General features: G+C 46.0%; 1 protein-coding gene across 2 annotated transcripts; it reads left to right on the top strand.

Moving 5' to 3' along the window:
* The first annotated feature begins 2,637 nt into the window (after window positions 1-2,637).
* Window positions 2,638-9,129, top strand: hhex (hematopoietically expressed homeobox). Of its 2 annotated transcripts, none has more exons than XM_023949574.1 (4): window positions 2,638-3,775; window positions 6,988-7,161; window positions 8,058-8,108; window positions 8,182-9,129. In XM_023949574.1, the coding sequence occupies exons 1-4, from the start codon at window positions 2,890-2,892 to the stop codon at window positions 8,400-8,402; spliced, it is 1,332 nt and encodes a 443-aa protein (XP_023805342.1). In that variant the 5' UTR covers window positions 2,638-2,889; the 3' UTR covers window positions 8,403-9,129. The 2 variants fall into 2 exon arrangements, with proteins under 2 accessions (XP_023805342.1, XP_023805341.1); XM_023949573.1 differs by having other exon boundaries at window positions 2,643-3,775; window positions 6,983-7,161.
* The last annotated feature ends 3,745 nt before the right edge of the window (window positions 9,130-12,874 follow it).

Here is a 12,874-nt window from a genome sequence, read left to right on the forward strand (position 1 = left end):
GTGCAGATGTGCTGCCATGAGGGTTTGCTGGTTCAACAGTAACATGACGAACAGCTATCAGAAACCCCGGCCTCTCTGCTGCTGATTACCTGGTTCAGGTGTCGCTCTCACTCATCCAGGTGACGTCTTCAGAACGAGTCACGGCGCCGTTGGCAAAGCCTCAAGGAAGAAGGGTTCAGGTCCGGTTTCCCTGACCGGTTCAGGTGTTTTACCAAGAAGAAGTTATGTGCAGGTTTACTGGCAGACATGACGGACGGTGGAGGTTTTCGTGATGTGAAATGATGTGCAGTGTGTTCTGAGTCTAAGGTCTTCAGATTTTAAACAATAAAGCACCTGAAAGCCTGAACCATGAAAACCCCAGCCTGCTGGGGGCCCTAAAGGTCAGAGAAGACGGAGGCCGGATTACCTTTTCCTTCAAAGAAAGTGCCAGAGAATCCGGATGCAAAATGTCGTATTTTCTGAGGATCTCATTGGTTCCAGTTGACTCCATGAGTTCACGGGCGGCGGACGATGCTGAGACCAGAATGTCACATTTCCAGGCCTCTGATGTCGTTTCTGGATGTGCAGATAATGTTAAGGCAGTTGGTTGTGTGTCTGCAGTGAAGTTAACCCTTCTGGATCCAAACCAGGGGTATTTAATCCCCCCCCCCCCCCCCCCCACTGGAATAAACTAATCCTTTAGAGTTTTATTTCCCTGTAATTCTGGTGTCTCCCCATAGATGGTGCACGACACTGACCTTTGACCTTGGTTTAGTTGCTAAAAGTTACTGTGTGTTCATGTTGTCTTGGACGTTTTGTGATTTTTCTGATGGTCACGTGTGGGGTCATTCCAACGCCACCCGAACGCTGCGTTCCTCTTACGTTGGTGTTTTCTTCTCATCGATCCGTCGGTGCAGCTGGCTCTGAAACCAGAACAAAAGCCACAGATTTAGAATAAAAATTAAAAAACTATGCAGCTATCAGACTTCATTCAACAGGGAAGCATGTTTTTTTTCCTCCAGATTCCATGCTTTTTCCTTCTCTTAAGATTTGGGTTAGAAAAGCACTGGTCTGGTCCGGGTCTGTAGGACCCTGCAGATGTTCTGCGGGTCGTTCCAGACCCCGACGCGTGGCTCCACCTCACAGCCAAAGAGCAGCTGCACCGTTGGTCACCGTTTGGTTTGGCTCCAAACTTTCCTTTGCCGTTGAGATGTTTTGTTTATTTTTGATTTTGATGGATGCTTCTCAGTAACCTTCTCCAGTAAGCCCCGCCCCATGTGTGTGTGTGTGTGTGGGGGGGGGGGGGTCAACAGGCTCTCCTGTACAGGTGAAGGAGGCGCCAGCTGCAGAGGGCGACTCCCCCACTTTATCAGTGCTTCTTAGACAGGAGGCTGACGCCACGGGAGGGGAGGGGGGGGCGGATCAATGAGCTCAAATATTGGTCGATTAGCGATTTCTTTCATGTCTTCAAGGCTGCTCATGCGTGTGTTTGCTCTCTTTATCTAAATCACAGCCGCCTTAATCTCCACGTCCAACCACCGGATTCTGCCTCACATCTCACCCCAGAGCCTGAAGGCCGAACCGGGGGCCGCAGGGCCGGGCCCCAGCAGAGGGCCCTCCTCTCTGTGGGGGCCAGTTCTCAACAGTCTGTGGAAGCCTGTGACAGAATCAGAAAGCGCTTAGAGAGCCATTAAAGAGATTTGCATGTCCTCGCTATCAGGATCTGATGGATGGGTTTCTCTGGAAAACATTCAAATCATGAGTTAATCAGACTCCATTCAGCCGCCTCGTGGAAGAGGATTGCAGTTAACGGTGGCTACATTACCCAAGATAACACAGCTGTTTAGTGTTTAGCCAAAGAGCAGAGCAACCAGCATGTGACCTGGGGGGCAGCAGAGCGGCAATCAGATCTGCAGCGCGGTGACCTTCCTGCAGCTGGAGGAAGGCCTCGTGTCGGGATTTTCCGCCGACGGTCCCGTCTGAGAGAGCAGAAACTTCTGACTCGGATCAGATGAAACCAGCCATTTGGCTTCAGTATGGGGATGGAGGGGGTTGGCCACTGACAGTCTGGGGGGGGGGGGGGGGGGGGGGGGGGGTCCAGCCTTTTCTGCCTTCAGCCACAGAGGAAATGTGGCTCTGGCTCAGATTTGGTGACTATTTTTCTGATTGTTAAGCAGCGCTGGGATCAGTGACTCTCCAGTGTAGATGACGGTTCAGACAAAGAAACATCTGGAAGTTGTCTTCTGTGTCAGCTCTAAGAAGCCCTCCTGGTGATAATCCGTGTGTGAGAAACATTAAAAGGAAAAGGGAACATTACCCTACACTGCTAAAAATGAATCTTCAGGAAGTAAAAAGACTCTTGATTGAAGAGAAAACATCATATTTTAAGAGAAGTAATTTATTAATAGTGTATCTATAGTTAAATAATCATAGTTTGTCTTGAATCTTTTTTTTAATTATAATTCTTGGTAAGACCATTTTTAGACCCTAATTGGCAGATTTGGTTTTATTTTGAAAAGGTTTTGACTTATTTCTGGAGTCTTGCAGTGAATACGGCTTATCTATTTTTATTGGGGTTTTTGTGGATTGTTATGGTTCAGGACTGTAACTCAGCATTTTTTGGTTGATTCTCTTTATGAAGCTCTGACAAAAACATGTATTTCTGCACTTGTTTTTTCAGGATGCCAAAGATGCATCTCAGAAAGATGTTTATTTGGGAAACTTGAACTCTGGATCTTTCAGGACATTTACGCGTCAGATGATGGATTGTCACCAGAATAATCCTGTAAACACAGAATCTTGTTGACCTGTAAACGATCTGAACTGTCCGTTTCAGAAAACAATCGGCTTCGTGTTGCTGATAACAGGAAGGAAACCGAACCTTCAACTGTTTTTCTTATCGTTTATTGGATGAGGAGACGCGGCGCTCGAAGGGAGATCCTGGTGCGTAACAGGTCGCTGCGCGCTGGAGACGCGTGGCTGCGGGCGCGGGGCCGCGCGCGCTGCGTCCAACATGGAGAAGGCTGTTTGAGTCCCGGGTCGTCCCGCCTGTTATCACGGGCTCGGTTATGCAAAGCAGCATTTCACGCTGAATGGATTCTCCAGGAAACCCTCGTCTCCTTTCAGCTCGAGGTTCGTCGGACCTGCGACTCAACCAATCAGAGGCGCTCCCCGGCCACCTGCAGGAAGTTGGGCGTCCACTTATCTCCTCCCTCCTTCACTGGCGTTCCAGATAACAGCTGCAGCAGTTGGAGAGGCAGCCAACCACCGCCGCTGCCCGATGGACGCCAGCGCCGCGTAACGGTCCTCTGCGCACTGAGACAGGAGGTCAAGGTTCACGCCGGCGGGAAGCTGCTCTCAGGCAAACCGGAGACCGAGGAGGAGCAGCGCGGGATTCAGCACGGCACCATGAGCGTCCCGCTTTACGCGCCGACCCCCATCCAAGCGCCCCAACCGACTCCCTTCTACATCGACGACATCCTGGGACGGACAGCCAGCAGCGCTCCAGTCTCCTCTCCATCCTCCTTCTCCACCTCCTTGTCCTCCTCCTGCTCCACTCCGCTCGCCCCCATTCCCACTCTCCCATCACCCAACTCCTCCTTCACCAGTCTGGTCTCTCCGTATCGGACGCCGATTTACGAACCCACGCCCATCCACCCGGCGCTGACCCACGCCGCCCTGACGGCCACGTACGCGTCCGCTGGAGCCTTCCCGGGCTCCGTGTACCCGTTCCACCCCCCACACCCGCGCTCAGTGGGGGACTACGCGCAGGCGCTGCTGAGAAGCGACTCTCTGGGTGAGTGGCTCTGAAGTGAGGTGACTTTTGGCCCCAGTGGCGCTTGTTCCCCTTTTGTCTTCTGAAGGAAACTATCCAGAAACGTCCTAATGCGCGAGAGCTGCATGCACGCATGTAAACATACAACCATCAGCTGGGGTCACGGGGTCACTGGAGCCTATAGAGACTGGCTTCACTGGTCTGAAGGATCAGACTGTGGTCCTGAACCTGCAGGAGCCAGAATCCTCTTTAGAGGGAGAACGATCCGCTTTGCTGCAGCTCTGAGACTAAAAGGTTGTTTCATGAACGCACGAGAGCTCTTCTGCACGCACGAGCTTCGTTTCGGAGCCAACGAAACCGTTTTTGCATGAGTATCACGCTTGGTCACGCACGTCCGGCCCCACATCACCTTTGTGTGTAACGAGCTTCATTCTTGGTTCCCGGACTTTTCAGTTCGTCTCCGCCTCTGAGCGTTTCTGCAACTCGTGAGTCACACTGTGATTGTGACAGGCAAGCAGCGCGTGCGCGTGTCGTTGCAGATTGTGTCTGACACCCCTTCAACAACCAGTTCAGAAACCAGAAAAGGAACTTTTCAAATCCTGATTTGCAGATCTGGTTTCACTCTGGATTTCAGAGCCCGGTGGACCGGCAGCGTCAGGGATGATGTGCGCGTGCACGCTGTGTGCAAATTGCTTTTCTCTTGGGCGTCAGGTTCAAGGAACCCTGAATGAGGGTTTGCAGAGCTGACCCAAACCAGCATGCACCTCCCACCGTGCTTTGACTGCTGCCCTAAAAACGTCCTCAGAAGAAGAAAATCCAGACGGGATCTAATCTTCTTTAGTTTCTTTTTCCTCTGGAGGTTTCCTTCATTCCTTTGTTTACTGTGAAGGTTCTCTTTGACTGCAGTGAGGCTTTGAAAAATCCTTTTTTTAGACTTATTTACGGAAACAACAACAAAAAATCTGATTATGATGCGGATTTTTTTTTATTTGGACCCCCCTGCTAATAAATAACAGTTGTTTTTTGGTGGAAATACCATCTTTACGCAAACCCAGCAGAGCACTGAGCTCTGTGTCTGGGTGGGAGCGGCCCAGGCTGGGGGGGTCGTGAAGAACCAGCCTGATTTGGTGTTGCAGAACCAGCCGGGTCCGTTTCCGCTCGCAGCGGAAGCCGTGAGCCTGTCGATAGGAGTAAATCTGCTGTGTGAAGCTGTTAAATGCTTTCCTGCCCCCCCACCCCCCACCCCCACCCCCCGGGCCAGCCGCTTCCTCGGGAGCCCGCTGCACGCTGCTGATTATTTTATCGACATCCTCAATACAGACATATTCAGGAAACACTCGGCCTCTGATAGCCCGGGATCCGTTTTTCACATATTGTTGCGCTTCCTCTGCCGGCCTGCGAGGATGTGGCTGCCCGAAGGAAGAGAACGCCCGCGCATCTGAGGCGCTTTCATGTGCGAACCGAGCCAGAACAGGAGAGCAGGACGCACGCACGCGCGTGATCCGCGCGAGGAGCTGCTGGATCTGACGCGAAGTGATGAAACTTTTGAGGTTTTTACACTAAAAACCTTTACACTACCCCCCCCCCTCCCCATTTATGTTCAGTGTAAGAGAAAGAAGAAATAGTCATGACCCCCCCCCCCCCCACACACACACACACACATATGGCCTGAACGGAATCTGGAAAATGTTTACATTTCGATTCTTAGCTCACGTTTAGGAGTTGAACACGTGACCGACCACAGACAGCATTTCAGTCCATCTGATTTCACCTTAAGAACAAAATACTTTTCCTATTTCTCTTTCTTTATTCTAGTATCTTCCTCCATTTATGCCGCTTAACTCCTCCTACAATGTTTCATCTATTTCAACCATTCAACTATCCAAATGTTCAGCTCTTTCAGCTTTTTCCAGCTGTGACTTTTGGTCCTTCAGATCCTTGAACTTTTCCAGATATTCCAGGATTTCTGCCACATTAAAATCCATGGGGAATCCTTGGAGCAGAAGCTCGCTGGTTCGATACCCGGCTCTGGCATTTTTCACAAACATATCTATTGTATTATTGTGCTGTTTTCACTTTATGTATGGTCAACTTGATCATTTCTTTATTTAATTTATTTATTTCCAATTATTTCTCTTTAAATTTGATTTTCATTCCTTAATATAGCACCAACCCTTTATTTTCTTCTGGAAATGCAGCTCCTTCTAGTTACAGTTTATTTGAATTGAGTATGAGTACATAGTTCATATTTAATAAACTAACTGAATTCTTTTTTCGATACATTTGGAACATTTTTAGTTTACAATCTAAACTTTAAATATACTTCCTCACTTTTAGGCCTACACGCGTAAATAGACTCTCTTTTGATGAGGGGAGTCCATCTCCTTTTTCAGTTTAGACCGTGCCAGCTCGTGTCTCGGGTTAACAGGGGGTCTGTGTAGAAACAGCAGCTGTCGTCTTCATTCAGCCAAACTAAAGCTGGTGCGCGCCGCGCAGGACGCGCGTGCAGCCGGAAGCGCGAGGCGGATATTGGGCCAGATCACGGCCTTCCTGAGAGGAGCGCGCGGCCGCCGGCTGCCGTGTCTGTTCCACGCCAAAAGCGTTCACGGTTACGGTCGAATGAAATCCCCGATCTGACGTTAGAAGCTCTTCGATCCGCTCAGTTTATCCCAATGAAGGAATGAAGAATAAAACATTTATGAGAACAACAAAGTCTCTCCAGTCTGGATTTTCGGTTGTTGTTGCAGATTTTATTTCTGATTTTCTTTTTCTAGATTATTTTTTTGTCATAAAACAATCCCCGTTGTGTCGATGGGATGGAGGTTTATCAGTCTGTTTAGAGGCAGAAGCGTCATTTCCATCATCAGGCTGGAAAACAAAACGCGGATATTTAATATATATATATATATATATATATATATATATATATATATATATATATATATATATATATATATATATATATATATATATATATATATATATATATATTATACACCCTAACATAAATAACTGACTAACTAACTAATCTGAATTGCAGAAATTATAAGAATATCAATACTACCACTAATACTACTACTAATAATAATAAATATAATAATTATAATAGATTCGTGGACCGTGCGTTTATTGGCAGCTTTGCTCCCGTTTTGTCCCGTGCAGGTCTTTGGGTCAGATGCGGTTAGATCTCCCGGTTTCCGTTCATCTTCCGTGTTTCTGTGTGTGAAGGGAAGCCGCTGCTGTGGACCCCGTTCATCCAGCGGCCTCTGCACAAGCGGAAGGGCGGCCAGGTCCGCTTCTCCAACGACCAGACCGTGGAGCTGGAGCGGAAGTTCGAGACGCAGAAATACCTGTCCCCCCCCGAGAGGAAACGGCTGGCGAAAATGCTGCAGCTCAGCGAGAGACAGGTGAGCTTGTTATTATTATTATTATTATTATTATTATTATTATTATTATTATTATTATTATTATTATTATTATTATTATTATTATTGTGCGTCTTGCTTGAAGTTTTTCTGAAATTCTTTTCGGCTGCTGTCAGAATTGAAGTTCTGCGTGAAATGTCAAACTTATTGAGTCCTTATTTAATAAAAACCGGACCAATCTGGGTTTGGTCCGGTTTAGAAGGAGTGTCATATTTTCTGTGACGGCGCTTTAGTACAAAATGCCTTTTAATAAACTTTTTAATAAACTTTTAATAAAAACCTTCATTGGAAAGACCACGAAGCTGCTAAAGAATTCATCTGAAAGTGAAGCAAAATGTCGAGATAAAAAAACACTCAGCTTTAATTTGACAGCAGATTCTGACATTTTCTTCTATCCATTCATGTTTTCTCTGCATAGATTCACTTTAGTGAAATCACAGTTTGTCTCAATAATGTTTTGGAATTTAAACATCATTTTTATGGTCAATCTTTTGGTATCTGAAGGCCTACAAATGATTTCTCCCCCTGATCGTACCTAAACCGTTAATGCGCATGCTCCAATCTGACTTCATTATCGATGCCGGTGAGAAGAAATCAACGTGAAAATCCTAAATGGGCCTTTCGGGCCTCCGTTCACCTAAGCCGCGCGCGTCACAGTCTCACAGCTTTAATCATATGAATGATTCATGTATTATTATTTATTATTACCATTATTATTATTACTATTTTTTATTATTAGTAGTAGTATTGTTATTCTTCTTCTTCTTATTATTATTAATTGCACAGATAGAACTCCAGTCATATATAATCAATGGATTTCTGTGCATTTTTCTTACTCTGATTTTATAGAAATACTTAGAGCTGCTCTTTGTTTTTAGGTGAAAACCTGGTTCCAGAATCGCAGAGCGAAGTGGAGAAGACTGAAGCAGGTAGGCAGGCGCTTTGGTTTTCTTGATGGCTACACCGGTCCATTTCTCATTGGCTCCTTCCTCCTGGTACCAGGAGAACCCCCAGGGGGGGAAGAGGGAGTTGGAGGACTGCGTCTCTGGGAAGAGTCTAAAAGGAGACCAAGCGGCGGAGCAGGTGGGGGTCCAGAGCCTGGAGCAGAGGCAGCAGGCCGGCCTGGTCTGCCAAGCAGTGCAGGCGGTCCGTGGGGGGCAGCAGCCCCACACGGACCCGGACTCCGAGCTGTCAGAGGACTCAGACCAGGAGCTGGACATTGAAGATGACGATGATGATGAGCTGAAGTTAGATGCCTGACTCTGGATTCAGGAAGGAGCTCGTTTGATCCCTGATGGAGGGCGGGGGAAGGACACTTTTCCTTCGTCCCTCCGGTCTGTCAGCCTCGGAAGGCCAGATGTGGAGGAAGCCTTCAAACCAGGAGCACATCTGTCCTCTGGAATGGACTGAACCCAGAGACGCCTTCAGAGTAACGGGTCACGACAGGACTGAGTGAGGCTGCGTGAAGACGAATGACGTCGTGCTTGTAGGTTAATCTCTGTCCTCTAACTGCTGTTTTCTGGATTAGAAATGCTCTTAAATCTAAAACCCTGATGTTATAACCCGGGGTTGAGTCAGTCAGTCGGTGGGAATGGATCCTGTTTTCTTCAGATGATCAGTGTTGTGTAGATGAAACGTCAGGAAGATGCTTCGGTTGCTCAGACTTGACCAAAAACGCAAACCGGATTCAAAGGGACACTACGCTCATTTTGAAAAGACAAATTTATTATTATTATAAAAAACTTTCCATAGATCAGAGCCCACAACAGACAGGGAAGTCAGCGATCCAGGGGCAGCGCTGTTGTGCGATCATCTTCCTCTTTGAGAGTCACGGTTTGTGAGGAATGAATCCCTGCAGCTGCAAACTGACAGACTGAGCACCTGAATGAGGTGTTTCAAATAAATGTTCAACTTTACTGTAAATAAAGAACTTAATGGATGAATCATTCATGCAGATGCAGCATTTCTTCAGAGCTGCTGTTCCCAAAAGAAACAGATGAAAGACGCCCACAAATGTATTTTTATACATCATATCAATAACTGCAATTGATATCATTTTTAACCAAAAAAGTGTAATTTAATGTTAAAAAAAGAGCCAAACAGGAAGAAGTGGTTCATAAAATGAGCTGTGGGCCCGGCTGCATCGTTACATCAGAAAAAAAAGGTTTGACTTTAAAGGAAGCTTCGTAAAGTTCAGAGAGATGTCCTCTTCTGAGCGGATCAGGGGAGTTTGGACTCTCAAAAAAACCAAAACCTTCATCACCAACCATCAGCTGAGCGAGAAGGTTGATTCTTTGCTTCTTTAATTTGTAGAAAAACAAAAATTCTCATTTAACCAGCAAAGCACAAACTTAGTATCAATGGCAAAAACAATCACAGGGCTGAAGGCTTAGTGTGTCAGTGAGTCTGTATTTTAAAGCAAACCTGCTCAAAAGACATTTGGTTTTCCTCTGAACGTCTGACAGTCTCACCTGTCGTTTGCATCCCTCTGTGATAGCTGAGGTAGGGAAGGTTTTAGCTGTAGCTGTAGCTGGTGTAGCACAGAAAGGGCCTGGCACGCTCGTGTCTCCAGACCTCAGCCGAGCCCTGGATGCTTCACCGTTTGGAACAACGTCTCAGCTGGAACTTCATGAACTCTTTATCCCTTGTGCTGTCTTGTGGGGTCCAGATGACCCCACTCCCAATGTTAACGTGCCTCCGAGGCACGTTAACATTGGGAGTGGGGTCATCTGGACCCCACAAGACAGCGCAAGGGTTATGGGGTGATGCCAGATCTACTGTAGTCACACTTTCATGGAGCCAGTGGGTTGTTGGTTTGATCCCGGTTCCAGTCCATGCCAAATAGTCAGGGTGTAGTGAATTTCTGGAGACTTTGATGCTGAACCATGACTGTGATGGAGAAGCTGACCCCCCCCCCCCCCCACGGTGGCCCTGCATCTGTGGTTCCATGTAAACCCAGAGAGGAAGCATTAACAGGGGAGAAGCCATGCTTTTATTCCTGTCCATTCCAGCAAACATGGCCTCTGACTCCTCTAAAATGCAGACGGTGACAGCGGTATCGGGCGTGGACCCTCCACCGTTTGCTTTCGGAGGACACACAAATGTTCGACTCCTAATCAAAGCCCAATCATTGCTCTTTATTCTCCCGTCTGAGACGAGGACAGCTACAGATCAGCAAACAGTTTGGGCCGCGTCGATTGTTGTCCCATCACCACATTCAACTTCAAATAGCTTATCATCCGGCGCTCATGCAAACACGGTGAGAGGGAGTCTTCAGTGAGTAGATTAGGTTAATGATTGAGGAGAGGAGACAGCAGTGAGACTGCACAAATACAACACACACACACAGGTGAAAATCCACTCCACAAATTCTTTATTGAAGATCTGATGTTTAAAAAATGAAAATGACTTTTTGTCTTTAAATTTCAGCCGGTGTTGTATTTTTGTAGAAGAATTGTCGTCGCTCCCGTGACCTTGTGTTAGTGTTGCATTACTGCAGTTTAACGGCCTCACACATGCAGGTTGTTCCACAGCCAACAGCATCCGCATCGATCCCTGCCTCTGTATTGTGTAATGGTTCACAAATCCTGCGGAGAAAAGTCAACATGCGGAGGAGTAGCACACATGGAAAATAGTGCCCTCTCTGATCCACACACACACACACACACACACACACACACACACACAGTATGGCAGTACAAACCCACATTGCTGTCAGTTTGGCAGTTTGGGATGCAGGGGGCGTGTCTTTCTTCAACCTCCCCACTGCGCACCTGTCCTGTCTGCATCGCTCCCATCAATGACCCATGACCTCTGGATGCCGTTACTTCTATGGATGTCTGCGTGTTTTCTTTCTTGCACCTCAGGGAAGTATTTCTCATGTCCTGTGACAAAAGTTGGATGGGTTTGTGTGAACGGAAGAGTCTAGGATGAACTTTGTGATGGATCCTGTACAGCGCCGCCAGAGAACTCGGCTGTGAACCGGCCCTTTAAGTCAGCTACATTGAATTTTAATAAAAACGTTTCAAATGATAAACAAATAAGTCTTTTTCAATTGCTTTAAAGCTCCAAATGGCAGCATTTTTAGGAAAGTGCTTTGGATCATGTTTGGTGATCTAAAGCATCAGTTCAGAGGCAAAGTTCTCCTCTTCCATCAGTAGTTTCCTAGATCGCTTTGATTGAAGAAAAATCCACCATGAACTCTGATCAATAAATGTGGATCGACAAACAATCTGTCATTAATTAATGATCAAATCATTTATAAACACAAATTTATTCTGTACCAAGCAATGAAGTAACCAAGACAGACATTTCAAATGAAAGTCAACATTACAGCACTGTTAATTGAATTTAAACATTTTTGTTCTTGTTGTTCGTGTAAATTAAAATTTCAAGTCATGTAGGTCTGAAATAAACAAAAACTTAACATGAAGTACAATCTTCTTTTCCAGTTTGTATCCATTAAAAACGTTAAGTGGCAAAATGTTCGCTTTTTGCTCAGAAGAAAAACAAGAGGAAGCCTTCAGGAAGTTCAGACTGCATGCAGTGGTGCAGTGGTTAGCGCTCTCATCTCACATTCAGCAAGGCTCTGGTTCAAATCCCAGCTCGGCCCATTCCATGTGTGCATGTTCATTCCACCCTTCAAAAAGTTGCTTCATAAGTTGATTGATTACTCTAAATTGTTCCTGGGTTTGTGTAATTGTGTGCCACAAACCAGAGTGTGCCCCACCATTACCCAGCAGCCACCAGGCTAGGCCAAAACATATGCAACAGGTTAAGAAAATTAAGGAATCTTGGTGTTCAACTATCGTAATTTACATTTTGAAGTCTTTTACAACCTTTTTTAGGTCTATTCAAATAAATATGTGGGTTCTTTTGAATGGTATTTGCAACTTAATTTGATTGAAACCCCTTGCTTAACACAATTTAAGTTTTTAAATGAGTTGAAAAAAGATTTTTTAACAAAACCAAAAGAAGTTTACATGACTTCCAAATCTATATCAGAACAAAACTCCAGCAGTTTGGCTAAACAAGATATTTTAATTTAATACAACAAAAGGTTATGTCAACACAACAAATCACGTTTGTTATGTTGACAGAACATTTTAAGGCAGACCTTTAACTCGTGTTTTCATGTTTTACAGTGTTGGTGGTCAAATGTGACAGAGGTTTCAGCGTCACGTCCATCATAGAGACATTTGAAGGACAGAGAGCTTTTCTACTGTCTCGATTTTCAAACATTGATCTGTCGTGGTGTGAAAACAAAAGTAAGAACTCCAGTTGTGTTTGTTTTTTTATTAAAAAAATCTGAAGTTTGGACTGTTTTTCTTTTGTCCATTTTCAGAAGCAGTTTCAAGCTTTGTTCACGTGTCACTGAAGCCGAACAGAAGAGCAGCTTTTTTAAACCTCTTGACGGGAATCGGTACGAATGAAACGACACGGAACACTTAAAAAAACCCATCTCTCAAAGCAGAGTGTAGAAAATGTGGGTGGAGGGTTGGAGGTCAGAGACCTTTGCTCAACAGAACATTTGATGCTGCACAAGTGAGGCCGAGGCGGCCGCTTCAGTCTGTCTGCAGCCTTCAGCTCAGAAAATGATCATTTTCATGATCTGAAGTAGAAACGTGGACCTGCTTATGTGTTTGCTCAGGAGCAGTTCTGGTGTGACGCGGTTCTGGGTCCGAGTTCTGACTCG

This window comes from Oryzias latipes, chromosome 19, assembly GCF_002234675.1.
Source record: "Oryzias latipes chromosome 19, ASM223467v1".
Lineage (NCBI taxonomy): Eukaryota > Metazoa > Chordata > Actinopteri > Beloniformes > Adrianichthyidae > Oryzias > Oryzias latipes.

Bases quoted from the DNA above. Each gene is read 5' to 3' on its own strand.
- hhex (XM_023949573.1), top strand. From the start codon at position 2,890: ATGAGGAGACGCGGCGCTCGAAGGGAGATCCTGGTGCGTAACAGGTCG. The intron at 3,776-6,982 runs GTGAGTGGCTCT...CTGTGTGTGAAG, and splicing joins GCTGAGAAGCGACTCTCTGG to GGAAGCCGCTGCTGTGGACC. The intron at 7,162-8,057 runs GTGAGCTTGTTA...CTTTGTTTTTAG, and splicing joins TGCAGCTCAGCGAGAGACAG to GTGAAAACCTGGTTCCAGAA.